General features: G+C 40.5%; 1 protein-coding gene across 2 annotated transcripts; it reads left to right on the top strand.

Moving 5' to 3' along the window:
* Nucleotides 1–398: 398 nt before the first annotated feature.
* rcc2 (regulator of chromosome condensation 2) lies at nucleotides 399–13013 on the top strand. Of its 2 annotated transcripts, none has more exons than XM_058643928.1 (13): nucleotides 399–557; nucleotides 3408–3628; nucleotides 4327–4420; nucleotides 6139–6282; nucleotides 7349–7480; nucleotides 7602–7690; nucleotides 8853–8967; nucleotides 9214–9380; nucleotides 9488–9668; nucleotides 10366–10471; nucleotides 10589–10661; nucleotides 10771–10848; nucleotides 11889–13013. In XM_058643928.1, exons 2-13 carry the CDS (start codon nucleotides 3428–3430, stop codon nucleotides 11991–11993), a joined length of 1485 nt encoding a protein of 494 aa, XP_058499911.1. In that variant the 5' UTR covers nucleotides 399–557; nucleotides 3408–3427; the 3' UTR covers nucleotides 11994–13013. The 2 variants fall into 2 exon arrangements, with proteins under 2 accessions (XP_058499911.1, XP_058499912.1); XM_058643929.1 differs by having other exon boundaries at nucleotides 415–569.
* The last annotated feature ends 979 nt before the right edge of the window (nucleotides 13014–13992 follow it).

The following is a 13992-nucleotide window of genomic DNA, read 5'->3' on the forward strand; positions in this document are numbered from 1 at the left end:
TGTTTCTGAATAGTCCGATGTTGTACAGTCAGTATATACAGTATATAATATAATACAGTATTTAAACGTTTGTGAAAATTCTGATGAGTATATTTGTACATTTTAATAGTCTGATATTGTACAGATAACCCAAACCAACCTCTCTTGCACCTTTCTTATTTTACCCTTTTTTTTCATTAATTCAACTTAGTTTTGTTGTGTTGTCTCTTTTAAAGTCTTGTATATCCAGTGTAAGTAAGTAAGTACTCACTTTGTGAGTCATTTGTGTTTTGTTTTCATGCTTTTCTTGAAGCAGACTTGTGTGCGTATGTGTGCGCGCATAAGTAGTTGTAAAATCCTCTGTGTAGAAGTTTGTTGCAGTTTTTTTTTGACTTTCTGTCTCCTCCTTGCGCCTCTTCCTCCCTCCTGCTGGATGGCTTTGGAGAATGCTTGGTTTCCTGTATGAATAGTAAATGTAAACCACGTGGTGTGAAATCAGACTGCAGCTTCTTTTGTTCAAATCAATCAAACCGGAGACGGACAGAGAGAGCGAGAGCTGCTGAATCAGGAAATCGCCGGTACATTTTTGGGTATTTCTTCCATTTATGAATTTACAAACAAACATCTGTCGTTAAATCTCACGCCTTGCACGTGTGCCGAACTCTAAAAAGCAATTTTCGTAAACATTTTCGAAAAGTTTTATTTTTATGTATGTTTATTGTGGCACCGTATCATGTAACGTTAGTGTCTTTATTTAGACCGCCTGTTAGCTTTCAGCGGCGAGAGGGGAACGTTAGCACAATGAACCCGGCTATCGCTGCGCTAATGTTGCACATTAAAGCACGAGCTTTTTATTCCAGTCGGCGGTCAAAGGTTGACGCTCTATTAATAGAAAACCCAAACGTCACCCGGGTCGTTTGTGTCGCTGCCGTCTGACTGAAACGCTAACTTTACCGATGATGTGAGTTAGCACGTCGGCTAGCTCGCTACCCCGAGCATAATGTGAACAAAGAGCGACAGTGGTTAGCTCGTACGCTTAATGAGGCTAACAGCTAACTAGCGCATAGTCAGACGCCGGTATGTGTTTAATTGGTTGCTGTTTTTTTGGATTGTTGACGCTGTTTTATTCATCTGTTTTTGATCAAATAGTCAAAAGAAAATGTTTAAGTTAAAGTCACCGTGTCTACGTTAATGGTCTGTAAATGGTTAAAGAGATAACCAGGGGCAAAGTCAAGTAAAGTTTTAAGGGGCAGAAGCAGTTTGTTATTGGACTGTAAAGACAAATAAAACCACATTGTGAGACACTTTAGTTTGTTCTTAAAACTTTTAGAGTCGAGGTAAGAGGCTAGAGCAGTGGTTCTCAAAAGTTTTATACCAAGTACCACCTGAGAAAATATCGCAACACCATTATCACCAACGTTAAAATACAGCGGTGTAAATAGACCGGACAAAATTTCACCCAGTGCTACAATAATTGACTCCGTTTTCGACAGTCATGGACTCAAGTGTAGTTTTACTCAACTTGTTCTTTATAGATACCTTTTTCATGTTCAATGCCTATTTGCATACATGCTCGCTCATGTTAAATTTAGAATTTAGAGCATGTTATCCGTTGGCGTATATTGCGTTTGATAATCTTATACTTTTCTATTTCTAAGTGTTCGTTTTGTTTATAAAGGAGCCAATGCAATACATCCTATCACCGGATAAGCCAGTGGTTCTTAAACTTTTTATACCAAGTATCACCTGAGGAAATGGAGCTCTTAAAGCGGGGGTGTCCAACTGAAATGACCTGGGGGGCAATGAGTCTGGTCAAGGGGGCGACATAGAGGAAAAAAAGTGGAAAAAAACAACTATTTAGTACCCGGTGGGCAATATAAGATTCATTATGATATTAGACAGAATTGCAAAGTAAAAGTGCTTGTTTTAATATATAATGATTCACAATAAAAACATATTTATGATGCACAAAAACTGAGAAATTGAAAATTTAGCAGATAATGACAAGGATAATTGTGATTAAAACAGCTTAAATATATATCATTTCATGTTGAGAGTAATACATTTAATAAAGCAATGATTGCAACCGAATGTCTTATTACTATTATAAAAAATATTGCTGGCAAATACATTTTGTCACATGTGGCCCCAGGGCCACCAGTTTGACAGTGTCTTAATGTAACACTGTTATCGCCAATGTTAAAATAGGTCGAGCAAAGTCAGTTACAGACTTTTCACAGGAGGCAGATTTATTACCAATAAGATAATTTGCTCTCTCATCATCCTCCTCTTCCTCACATACTTCACACACTGGTATAGTGAAATAGAGTCAATGGAGCAAGAGATAAGGTGACTCTAATTATTATTATTCATTCATCTTCCACTGCCCAATTTAATGAATGCATTTTTTGGTTATTTGTTTAATTTTTTTTGCCCTCTGGTCAATATTCCCCAGTTCCACTCTAATCACATACCCTGGTATATAGAGTAGAACAGTATTTTCCCTTATCTTTTTATAATTTGTTACATGCATTCATAATTTAGTGTTTATTTGAATGTACAAGTAAGAGAGACAGACCATTAAGGTGTTGCATAAATGTTAAAGTTGAGCAATCTTGTGTACCATTTGGTTGAAATCTATATTCAAGTGTGTGAGTGTGTTTTACCTGTAAGTCTTTTTCCTGTAAAAAAAAATAAAAATACTGACCCTTTTCAGGACCTGCAATTCTCATGGAAACCAAAGTCTGGTCATAATGAAGTAGAAGCAAATTTCTCTAGGCTGTGGTTAAAGTTAGGCTTAAGATGTTAAGGTCAGAATTAGGCATTAACTGGCCATGGTGTGGGATAGGGCTTGAGTTAAATTGTCCAAATGAATGAAAGTCAGTGCAGAGTCCAGAGGTTGTGTGTTTGCGTGTGTGAGAAACTCTTACTTTTCAATGTGAATGCCAGTGTAACAAAAATGGACTTGTGGTGGTTGAAGTCTGTATTACATAGTGAATAACATGGATTTTACACACACTCTGTAAGCTCTAGAGAATGTAGAGAAAGCCCAATGTGTCTGGCTCAGACAACTGTGCCACATTTAAAGTTATGTAAATCACCTTTGTTCCTCATTCTTATGCTTGGTTCAAACTTCAGTGGGCCATCTTGCTCACATCGACATGCCTAAATGCATCAAGTTGTTTCCATGTGATTGATAAAATAGTTGTTGGGTGTATGTATACATGTGGAGCCTCTTCACTGAGTTACACCTTTATATCCAACTTCCCTGTTCTGCAGAAATGGATGATTATGTAATTTGCATTTTTCTGATGTATTACTAAAGCTGCTTTTGAGTTGTTTGTCACAGTTATGATTGCACATACAATTAGACTCTGAACAACTCATTATTGTTGCACCCTCTAAACCTTCCACTTCCTCTTCCTCAGAAACCGCTTCTAATCTAAAAATGCCACGCAAGAAGGTGACAGACATCTCAGGAAATGGTGGGGTGAAGAAGAAGAGGGTCAGTGCGAAGAGGAAAGAGAGGGACTTCAGTAGTGATGACGAATTTGACTTCGAGCAGGAGAACAACAAGAAACCTGGCAGGCCTGCCACCAAGTCTGGTCTCCAGCCCGTCACTGTGCCAGAAGACATCAAAGAGAAAATAGTGGGTATTAGGCTCTATGTTTAAATCAGTCTGACTGCCTAGTTTAAGGGAACTGAAATAATGACATGGGTTTTTTTTGTCTCAGGGCGAATTGGTGAATATTGGGGAAATATTACATTTAAATCTCTTCTGATTCCGACTCAAGAATTCAAGACAGTGATTTAATTCTTCAGCCAACTATTTTCTTTTATCTGCTCATGTTTGTGTTCTGACACTTAGCTAAAAGAGAATATTCTCTACAGGGAATGTTGCTGTGGGCACTGGATGGTTTGTTTGTTTTCTCATTGCACATGTATATTTTACTTATCAAAGACGAGATTAAGTTTTTGATAAAACGGAGCAATGGACATCATGAAATCAAGGCAAGTTAAGTCACATGGTAATGACCACTGTGTTCCTTGACCTTAACCATCAGTCACTTTATAGTCAACACCGTGGTAGACACTTCTGAGTCGTGCTGCCCAAAGACAAACAGACCGACAAAAACATAACCTCCTTAGTGGAAGTATAAAGGAATCAATCTCTCTTTTAAGGCTGTATTTAGTGCTTTATATCTGCCATCTAAGAACACCAGGCACTTGATTGTCAATCTAACCAAGTGTACCATGATCAAACCACAGATGTTCCCATCCAGCTTCAGTTGTTTGAAATAATTAGCTAAGGCTTCAAGTTATTAACTCATTGTTCCCTCTCTACAGAAACTTGAGTGCCCAAAGGTAAACGGTCAACTGCTCATCTTTGGAGCAACCAACTGGGATCTGATTGGAAGGAAGGAGGTGCCCAAACAACAAGGTAGTTATGATATTAAGAGAAAATTGAGTCCACAGCTTCCAGTCTCCTGCTCTAACTGTGCAGTAATTGTTAAAATCCCCCTGCAGCTTTGTCACAGTCGGGTTGTCAGGTTTTGGTGTTTTTGTCCAGAGGCTGAAACAAAAACCTTTGCTCAATGACAAGCAGCATCTGGTAGCACCTACGTTTTTGCCCTTGATGCTGCACCCGTGCACTGGTTTGTCCAGATATAGTTCCTGCAAGCAAATTAAACACATCTGATGTTTTAGTTTTGATGTATGGCTTCTGAAGTCTTGTACTGATCACTAGGGCTGCAGCGTTTAATCGGTTACTAAATGAATAAACTATTTTGTTGATCACTTAATCACTTTTGTGTTCTGTTAAATAATCAAGTTTCTGATTTTTCTGCTTCTTAAAGGTGAACATTTTTGGTTTCTTTGCTCCATATGTCAAAGAAAATCAATTGTGGGAACATAATTTGTTAAATTTTTTAAAAACATTTTCAGACGTTTAATGAATCAAACAACTATTATTTGTTAAAGTAATTGATCAATTGATTATGAATATAATTGTTAGTTGCAGACCTCAGACCACTGTCTGTGTTGCACAAACAAGATTTCAGATGTCGTCCAGACAGAATTGACAAAGGGTTGAGGTTTTCCATACGTCTGCATATTGTGTGTACACATGTGCCTTTGTCTGATATGCACAGGCAGCATATGTGTTAATAGTAGCGAGATCCCATTTATTGATTGTGACATTAATGCCTATTCATATGTATGCATGGTGTGTGCCGCCCCCCTGCTGTGTGCGCACTGATGCCTGGGGCAGACCGTGCTCAGCCGCGCTCCATCCTTCTTTCACGACTCTGGTACATGCTGATAAATCAGCTTTGTTGAGAGTGAATGGGGGGTTGGGGTGTCAGCAGGAGCAGCTGCATAGACAAAGACCATGTCTAGATGGGCGAGATGCTGTTCCTGCCACAGCACTAAACACGCTTTCACATAAATCTTTTTGTTGTGCTCTTGCACTCGATACACAAACTCAGTGCCTGAAGTATTTGGACTTTTTTTTTTGTTCTTTAGGCTCCGAGTATTACGTTTTTAAAACTTTTAATATGGATATTAAAAGTGGCTAGTCTCAACTTTAATATGAGAATGTAGTTTTTCTCAGTTTACAGAAAACGCTATGGGAACTAGAGCCATTTCAAACACAGTGAATGTTTGGACAAAACACATTTTTTCCCCCGTGAGTGTGTTATCTTAAGAACACCCTGAGAAAAACCTTCACATTTGGCACAAATCTGCGCTTGGACTCAAAAAATTAACTGTTATGATTTGGGTGGTCAAGGTGACAGTGGCCTTACAAAACAGTAAATTCCTTTTAAGACTGCGGGTGTATGTTTTGGGTCTGGAAGAAATAAATTGTAGACAAAAACTAGGGAGTGAATCAGACATACTCTGAGAAAGAGATGAGTTTTCTTCAGCACGTACGGTAGAAATAATAAAGTAAGATAAGATAATCCTTATTTTGTACCAAGATGGGAAAATGTGCAATGTTACAACAGCACAGACAGACGAAAAGTAAAGGTCTTAAACATTAAATAAGAATTATAAACACCAGGAAGTATTGAAAAATATAACGTTTTTACATGTTATCAACAATAGTGTTGACACAGTTGCTTGTCATGTTATTCTGATTTGTTGTCTCTGTGTTTTTAGCTGCATTCCGTAACCTGGGCCAGAATCTGTGGGGTCCGCATCGCTATGGTTGTCTGAATGACATCCGGGTCAGCTGTGTGGTGTCTGGTCCCTGTTCTGCACACAGTCTCCTAATGACCACTGAGGGCAAGCTGTGGAGCTGGGGTGAGTAACATCCAGAGGTTTTTCCTGTTAAAAAAACCAAACGTACCTTTTAAGCCACATCTCAAAGATAATGTGGTGGAGACTCAGGTTTTCCTATAGCTCTGGGTACTGTAGAACTTTGGTGAGTGGTCAGCTTTCTGTGGAGAAATGAGAAATGTGCATGGGTGAATAACAACTGACTATCACTCATAGTCAACGTTGGCAGCAGAAAACATTCAATAAGTTTCCAAGCACAGTTACTACGCCATTCAATTAGACAATCGCCCTTTTCCCAGGAAATGAGCTCCAGTGGGGAATTCATTTATTGACAGAAATGTCTCCACCTTCTCTACATCACTCTAGGTGGCGGCTTTCAGTTTGGTAGTATTAGACGGCTTCTGGTTTTGTGTGCATGTGAAGTTTTCCTACCATCTGTACAATTCTTTAAGCTGGCAGATAGATCGTGCACTCTGTGTCCTCGTCAGTCCATAAAATGTACCAGCATGTTTTTGTCAGCCTTGTGTTCCGGTTATTAGCCAGGTGTGTGAACTGTGGTGCATGCACAGACAGCTCAGGCCAGCTCGAGTCTGTCTGTGCATGTACATGCATCAGCATGCAAATTAGTCTAGTTTACATGTATTTTAAATGCCCTGTTTCAGTTAGCCTAACACAATACTCAATAAGCATTACTCTATTAATTCAAGGAATGTCTGTCTGTTATATGTTGATCATATAACTGTCAAACAGTTCCTGTGACAGGCTTCAAACTTGGCAGTTAGCCTACTAAGGGCACCCATGTGTGCACTACTGACTTTGATGATGCTTGGATGGGAAATGCCAGAGATATTGTTTGGCAACTGTGGTAGTAAATGTCACACTTTAATGTTCATGTTTGAATAAGAAACAAGTACAGGTGCTGTTTTACTAGTACTTAATAATAAGGTTTACGGGGCTAATCCCCACTGATCTGTACAGAGCATCAGCTGTCAGTTGTTTGTGCTTCTTTTTAAATGAATGAAATAAAATAAAATAAAGTGGATTTGTGTGCAGTTGACCAGCACTAAGCTCCAGTTTCTTACCTCCTTAGGTCGTAATGACAAAGGTCAGCTGGGTCACGGCGACACCAAGCGTGTGGAAGCTCCAAAGATAATCGAGGCCCTGGCAGATCAGGTGTTTGTTTCTGCAGCCTGTGGACGCAATCACACCCTGGCACTCACAGGTAGGCTGAGCCACAGAAAAATGATAAATACTATACGCTATATAAAACATAATGAAGAATTCTTTGTATTGATAGTAAGTCAATACTGATAGCTCTGTGTTTGCTCATGGTTTTCCCTCAGAGGACGGCACTGCATACTCTTTTGGTGAGAACAAGTTGGGGCAACTTGGCCAAGGAAACCAGACTGATGCCATCCTCAGCCCAGCACCAGTAAGTCCATCACTGACACACAAGGCAACCGATTCCTCACAAATACAACATATTGTATGTGTGTGTGATTTTAGTAGGGAGACATTAAAGGCACAGTGTGTAAAATGTATCTGTTTAAGTTGAATATCCCTCATCTCACCTCACCTTCCAAATGTGTTGAAAAACTAGTGTAGTTGTCAAGTTTGTCCATTATGGGCTATTGTATAAATACGGTCAGTGAGGCTTTTAAAACATTACATTACATTACATGTCATTTAGCAGACGCTTTTATCCAAAGCGACTTACAATAAGTGAAAAGTTTTTTGGGTTAGAGAAAGAGGATTACATTTTAGTCTGATAGAAAGATTGTTTGGCTGCAGAGATAGAGGCAGTGAAGGTGGAGAGAAGAGAATGATAGGAAAGCAGGTTGTCCGGGTGTTTTGATTTCCTCCAATTCCTTTCTGCTGCTCGTATCGTGGCTCTCTCAGCACACACTGAGTCAGACAACCACGGGGCTGGGGAGGACTTACGAACCTGCCGTGAAGTAAGAGGACAGAGAGAGTCAAGAGAGGAGGACAGAGTAGAGAGGAAGGTGTCAGTGGCAGAGTTGGGATGCATGAGGGAGAAGGAGTCAGCTGAAGGAAGTGCTGATAGAACAGTTGAGGACAGAGAGGAGGGAGAGAGAGAGCGGATGTTACGACGGACAAGTGCAATATCTGATGAGATGAGATCATCAGATTGGGAGAGTAGGATATGAAGAAATGATCAGAGACATGATGTGGAGTTACCTTGAGGTCGGAGGTGGAGCAGTTTCTGGTGAAAATGAGGTCAAGGTGGTTGCCAGCTTTGTGAGTTGGTGGAGAAGGAGCACGCGAGAGAGAAAGAGAGGAGAGCAAAAGAAGTAAATAAGATGACTTCTCTGACTGGATGTTGAAGTCGCCAAGAAGAACAAGTGGTGGGCCATTTTCTGGGATGTTTGAAAGGAGGAAATCTAGTTCCTCCAAGAAGTGTCCCAATGGGCCTGGTGGACGGTAGATGACAACAATGATTAGTTTTACTGGATGAGTTACAGTTACAGCATGAAATTCAAAAACAAGTAGAACTTTCTGTCCTCGCTGAGGCCTCACTTAAACACTGTTAATGCACGTTCTGTGTTAATTGTGAACCTTCTTTCTCTCTGTAGATTTCCTACAATGGACAGCCTCTGGTGAAGGTGTCCTGTGGTGCTGAATTCAGCATGGTGGTGGACTGCAAAGGAAACCTGTATTCCTTTGGCTGCCCAGAGTACGGACAGCTGGGTACGTTCATGACACACACGTATTGTCTTTAACATTTGTTGCTAAGTCTGTTTGAGATACTCGGCAAGTTAACCCTCTTATGAGCATCATGATATTCAGGCCGCCTGGATTTATTTTTGATTTAATGGCTAATGGTAGAATTGTCAAAAGATGTTCAATGAGTGAATGCTTCTGAAAATATCACAGGTTACAATTTGTATTTGAATATGAATGTGTTGCCTAACATTGACTTCTGTCTCACTGCAGGTCACAACAGCGACGGGAAGTTCATAGCTCGCGCCCAGCGCATCGAGTACGACTGTGAGCTCATTCCTCGCCGGGTCGCCATCTTCATCGAGAAGTCCAAGGACGGTCAGGTCACGCCTGTGCCCAACGTGGTGGTTCGAGACGTGGCCTGTGGGGGAAACCACACTGTGAGGAAATCCACTTATTTGTCTCAGCACGGCTTTAACCTTTAAATTGCTCTGTTACAGTTTATGGACTAATCCCGTCATGTTTGTGTGTGTGTGTGTGGTTGTAGTTGGTGCTGGACTCTCAGAAGCGAGTGTTCAGCTGGGGTTTTGGGGGTTACGGTCGCCTGGGCCACACGGAGCAGAAGGATGAGATGGTTCCTCGGCTGGTCAAACTGTTCGACTTCCCTGGACGTGGTGCCAGTCAAATTTGTGCTGGTTATCAGTGTTGCTTCGCTGTCAATGAGATGGGTAAGAAAAGAACACTTAATGCCTCTTAAATATCACAAATTCAGATATGTGTTCAAACTTCTTATGGAAAGTTCTATGACACCATCTGAGGTAATTATTGCATGGTCCAGCAGAGGGTGTAGTGAGCACAGCTTGGCCATAAATCAACTTTAACTACATCAGAGAAATAAGACAGTGATGTCACGTTGTTCGCGGTCAAGTTTTACTTCCTAACTTGAGTTTTGCAGTGAAAACGAACAACAAAGACAAAATAAATTGTCCTCCTGAGGAAACAATCACGACACCGAAGCATCTGAAAATACGATACAATAATACTTTGTCAGAACATGTTTACAAACATTAAACATTACAAGATGACCAGAAGATGACTATAAAATTTTATATATTATTTTTTAAACCAACATCAGTCCTTTCCATATCAGACATTAACATAATTTTTCAGTTTTAACCTTTAAATTGGCATTTTTTTGTCGTGATGCGTCAAAAATTGTTTCACTTTTGTGTGAGTATGTTAGTTGCAAAACTGCACAACCTTTTTTAACATTTTTAACAATATGCATGAAAAAAGGATTAAATATTCTAGAAATTAAAAGCCAAAAACACAAAATGTGTCTAGTAGTGATGTGAAACTAGATTTTTGGAAAAAGTGACGGCTTTAGTTCATGTAGTTGCTTGACCAGTGTTTCTATGTTTGCAGGGGGTTTGTTTTTCTGGGGGGTGACCAACACTTCCAGAGAGTCCACCATGTACCCCAAATCTGTGCAGGATCTGTGTGGCTGGAAGATCCGCAGCCTGGCCTGTGGGTGAGTGATGATAACTTTATACACATACATTTCTGTGTCAGCTCTTCAATACTGTGCAGTATTTTGTGTTCTTCTGTGTCAAGTGTGACTGTATGACTGTATATTTGTGTTGAACAGGAAGAGCAGCATCATAATTGCTGCCGATGAGAGTACGATCAGCTGGGGGCCATCACCCACATTTGGAGAACTGGTAAGACATGATGCATCTGTCCATGGGGGGGGGGACAGGACAGGAAGTTATATAACATGTGACTGTTGACATAAGAGCAAAGCAGTGAATCATGTCATGTGTCCTTCAGGGATATGGAGACAACAAACCTAAATCCTCCACTACTGCCCAGGAAGTCAAGACCCTGGATGGCATCTACATTGAGCAGGTAAGTGGGAGTGAAGTCAAGACAGACACATACAGTATTTAATGCATTAACCTTAGCCTTAACCATCACAACTAAATGCCTAGCTTTAAAACTCAACAACCACATCCTCTTCACTACATCCATGAAGCTTCTCTGTGGCCTTGTTCTTTTCCTCCTTCCCCAGCAGCTCCATCTTCAACCTTTGTCCAATATAATCACTGTCCCTCCTCTGCAAGAGACCAAACCATCTCAACCATGACTCTGTTTCTTTATCTCCAAACATTCAACCTGAGCTATCCCTCAAATATAGTCATTTTTTTAATCCTGTCCATCCTGGTCACCCCTGATGAAAATCTAAACTTTTTCAGCTTTGCCATCTCCAACTCTGCCTCCTGTCTCCAAGTCATACTTCATAGCAAGTCTCACTTGAATCTTGCAGACCATTCCACACTCGTCTCCACCCTGCCTGCACCTTTTTCTTCACCTCTCTTGTGCACTGTTGTCACATGATCTTACTAGAGCAGGACTTTTCAATTACAAACTCAGTTGGGTTGCATTTTCGAACCAAGAAATCTAGCTGGGTTAGACATTTTCTGTAGCCAGTAAGCAGCAGGTAATGACACATTTAAAAAGTGCATTAAACATATAATAAAAGGACTAGCAATACAATTATTTTAGTCACACCTGTCGTTCGCACAAAGTGTACAGTATTAGCTGTAACTACACTACAAATAAACATGTTTGTCTTCTCACATGCAAATTAAAGTGCATGAAATCAAAAAGGTGCACAATATAAGCGTTCATTTATCTTTGAATTAAGGAACATGTCATATACGACCCACAGACATGTCTTTATCATATTACAAAGGAACTAACACTGCTATCTAATCTTATCAGACTACTGTAGGAATCTTTTGAGGGACAGTGAATAAACTGGCTCTAGAAAATGTCTGGAATCATTTTTGGGAACATTTGCTTTCACACCTTCTTCAGAGTTCAGTAAATACTTACCTGGTTGTAAACGCTGACGATGTCCTGGCTTGTCTCCCTTTTTGGTGCAGGTGGAGATGGGCTACTGTCACTCTCTGGTCATTGCCAGACAGGACACTCCGCAGGAACAGGAGAAACTGAAAAAGCTGCCCGAGTACAACCCGCGAACACTCTGAGCGACATCAACGCCTCAACCTTTTCCCCACCGGAGCGGAGACCAGCCGTGCTCGGCACCAACACCTTCTGGTCATGGTGATTTCTTAGTGGGGTGGTTGAGTTCGGGATGTGGGGGGGGTGTGGTGGGCAGAGGGGACACTCAAAAATTCTGAAAGTTATCCACTCATCTCAACTACCAGCAAACTGGCTGTGCACCAATTATTAAATCCGGAGACGTTACGTCCCACTTTGAGCAACAGTTTGCTCCGAGCACTTCACATCCAGCAGAGTCGTGCTTCCCAAAAAAAAAACCCTCATCCATCTTGTAACACAGCCAAACATTGTCGTCTACATGTTTCTCGTTCTGTTGTTGTTTTGTCGCAGTATTTGAAACGATAGCGTTTAGTCACATTTACGGGTGCTACAGCAGAGTCCTCGGTCTTTTCCTCCTGAGGACCTTTCAAAGGTTTAACAACACTCCATACCTGTGCCTTTTTCTACACGTCTCTTCAGGTTATGGATGTTCTGTTTCTGTTGTTCAGAGAATCAGCTCATCAGTCTGATGTAATGGACATGGCAGTATGAGCTAGCATGCATGTGTCTGTTTGTGTGTGTGTGCGCGCGTGCGTGCGTGTGTGTGTGTGTGTGTAACTGCCACAGATTACAATCAGGATTTTGGAACACAATGTTCTGAGTTAGTGCACTTCACTCAATGTTACATTCCTTTTATTTCTTCCTTCCGTCTTCAGTGTTTGCATCAAGGATGCTCACCTCAGTCCTTCTGTGACCACACTGTTTGCGAGGTCTTTGCTAATTTGACTCACATTAATTATTCCAGTGCTGAAAGCAGTTTTACAAGCCGCTCAGAACTTAAAAGAACCAATGATGTGCTGTCTATCGTTCTTTGTTTATGGTGTTTTCAAAAAAAACAGGTGTTTTTCTCTGATCTGTCCTACATTCTTTTTTATAGTGGAATTTATTGGGACTACATTGTTTTGTTTTTTTCATTGAAATGGTTAAATAAAGATGTCATGTTAACAGATTGTCTTTCACCGTTGTCCTCTATTCAATCTCAAGCTAATATTTTAGTGGGGGCCACAGGATTGGTTTAGTGGTTAGCTTTTAGTCAGGGCATCTATGGATTAGGTCCAACAATATTTCAAAAATAAATATCTGCAATCTTAACCTTATTGATCAGAAAATCAATAATCAAACCATCTCAAATGTTAAAAATGAAGTAGGAAAATTACCAAATGCAAAGTTATATACACATAATTTTTCAAGAATCTCAACCTATATGGACCAATCCTTCCCAACATCAAGCAAAAGTTATTCTGATTCATCCTGAAAATGTTCCAGTTTAAGTCCCGTCAATATTGCGGCTAATTACAAAATTTCCATTTCTTTTTAAACAAAAAAGTTCAGTCTTCAAAGGAGGCTCACATTTAATATGATGCTAGTGCTCCCTCTTGTGACACTTGAACATATTACCAGGACTGATGCCAAGCTAGAAATGACCTATTACTACATTCCCAATTATCTTGTGATACTACTGGCACATTTCCACCGGCTCTACTTGTCTTGCCACGGCACGATTAGGTTGCATCTTCACCAGAAAAAAAGTACCTACTTAACGTAGGCGGAGTCATCATTGCATGACTGAGTGAAACTGCGGTGACTTCGTTTTATACGCGACACACGAGTGACTAGTGACTTTACCCCAGACTTCTGTAGCTGTTGTAGATTAACGCACGTTTTTAGGATTGTGAAGTAGTTTTAACTTATCTACAAATCGGCACTGTTCGGTGTGATTTCTGTCCACACGTCTCCAAGAGCACAGCCTCCTACTCCACAGACTGCAGCGGTCTGTGATGCCGCTTGTGATCAGCGGTGCTGTCCCTAAATACACCACTCCACTTTAAAAGACTCCTGTTAAATATAGAGGTTTCCCTGGTAGTTGTTGGAGATTAACCCACGTTTTTAGGATTGTTAAGTAGTTTTAAATGATCTACAGTTCGG

Source organism: Solea solea, chromosome 11 (assembly GCF_958295425.1).
Source record: "Solea solea chromosome 11, fSolSol10.1, whole genome shotgun sequence".
NCBI lineage: Eukaryota > Metazoa > Chordata > Actinopteri > Pleuronectiformes > Soleidae > Solea > Solea solea.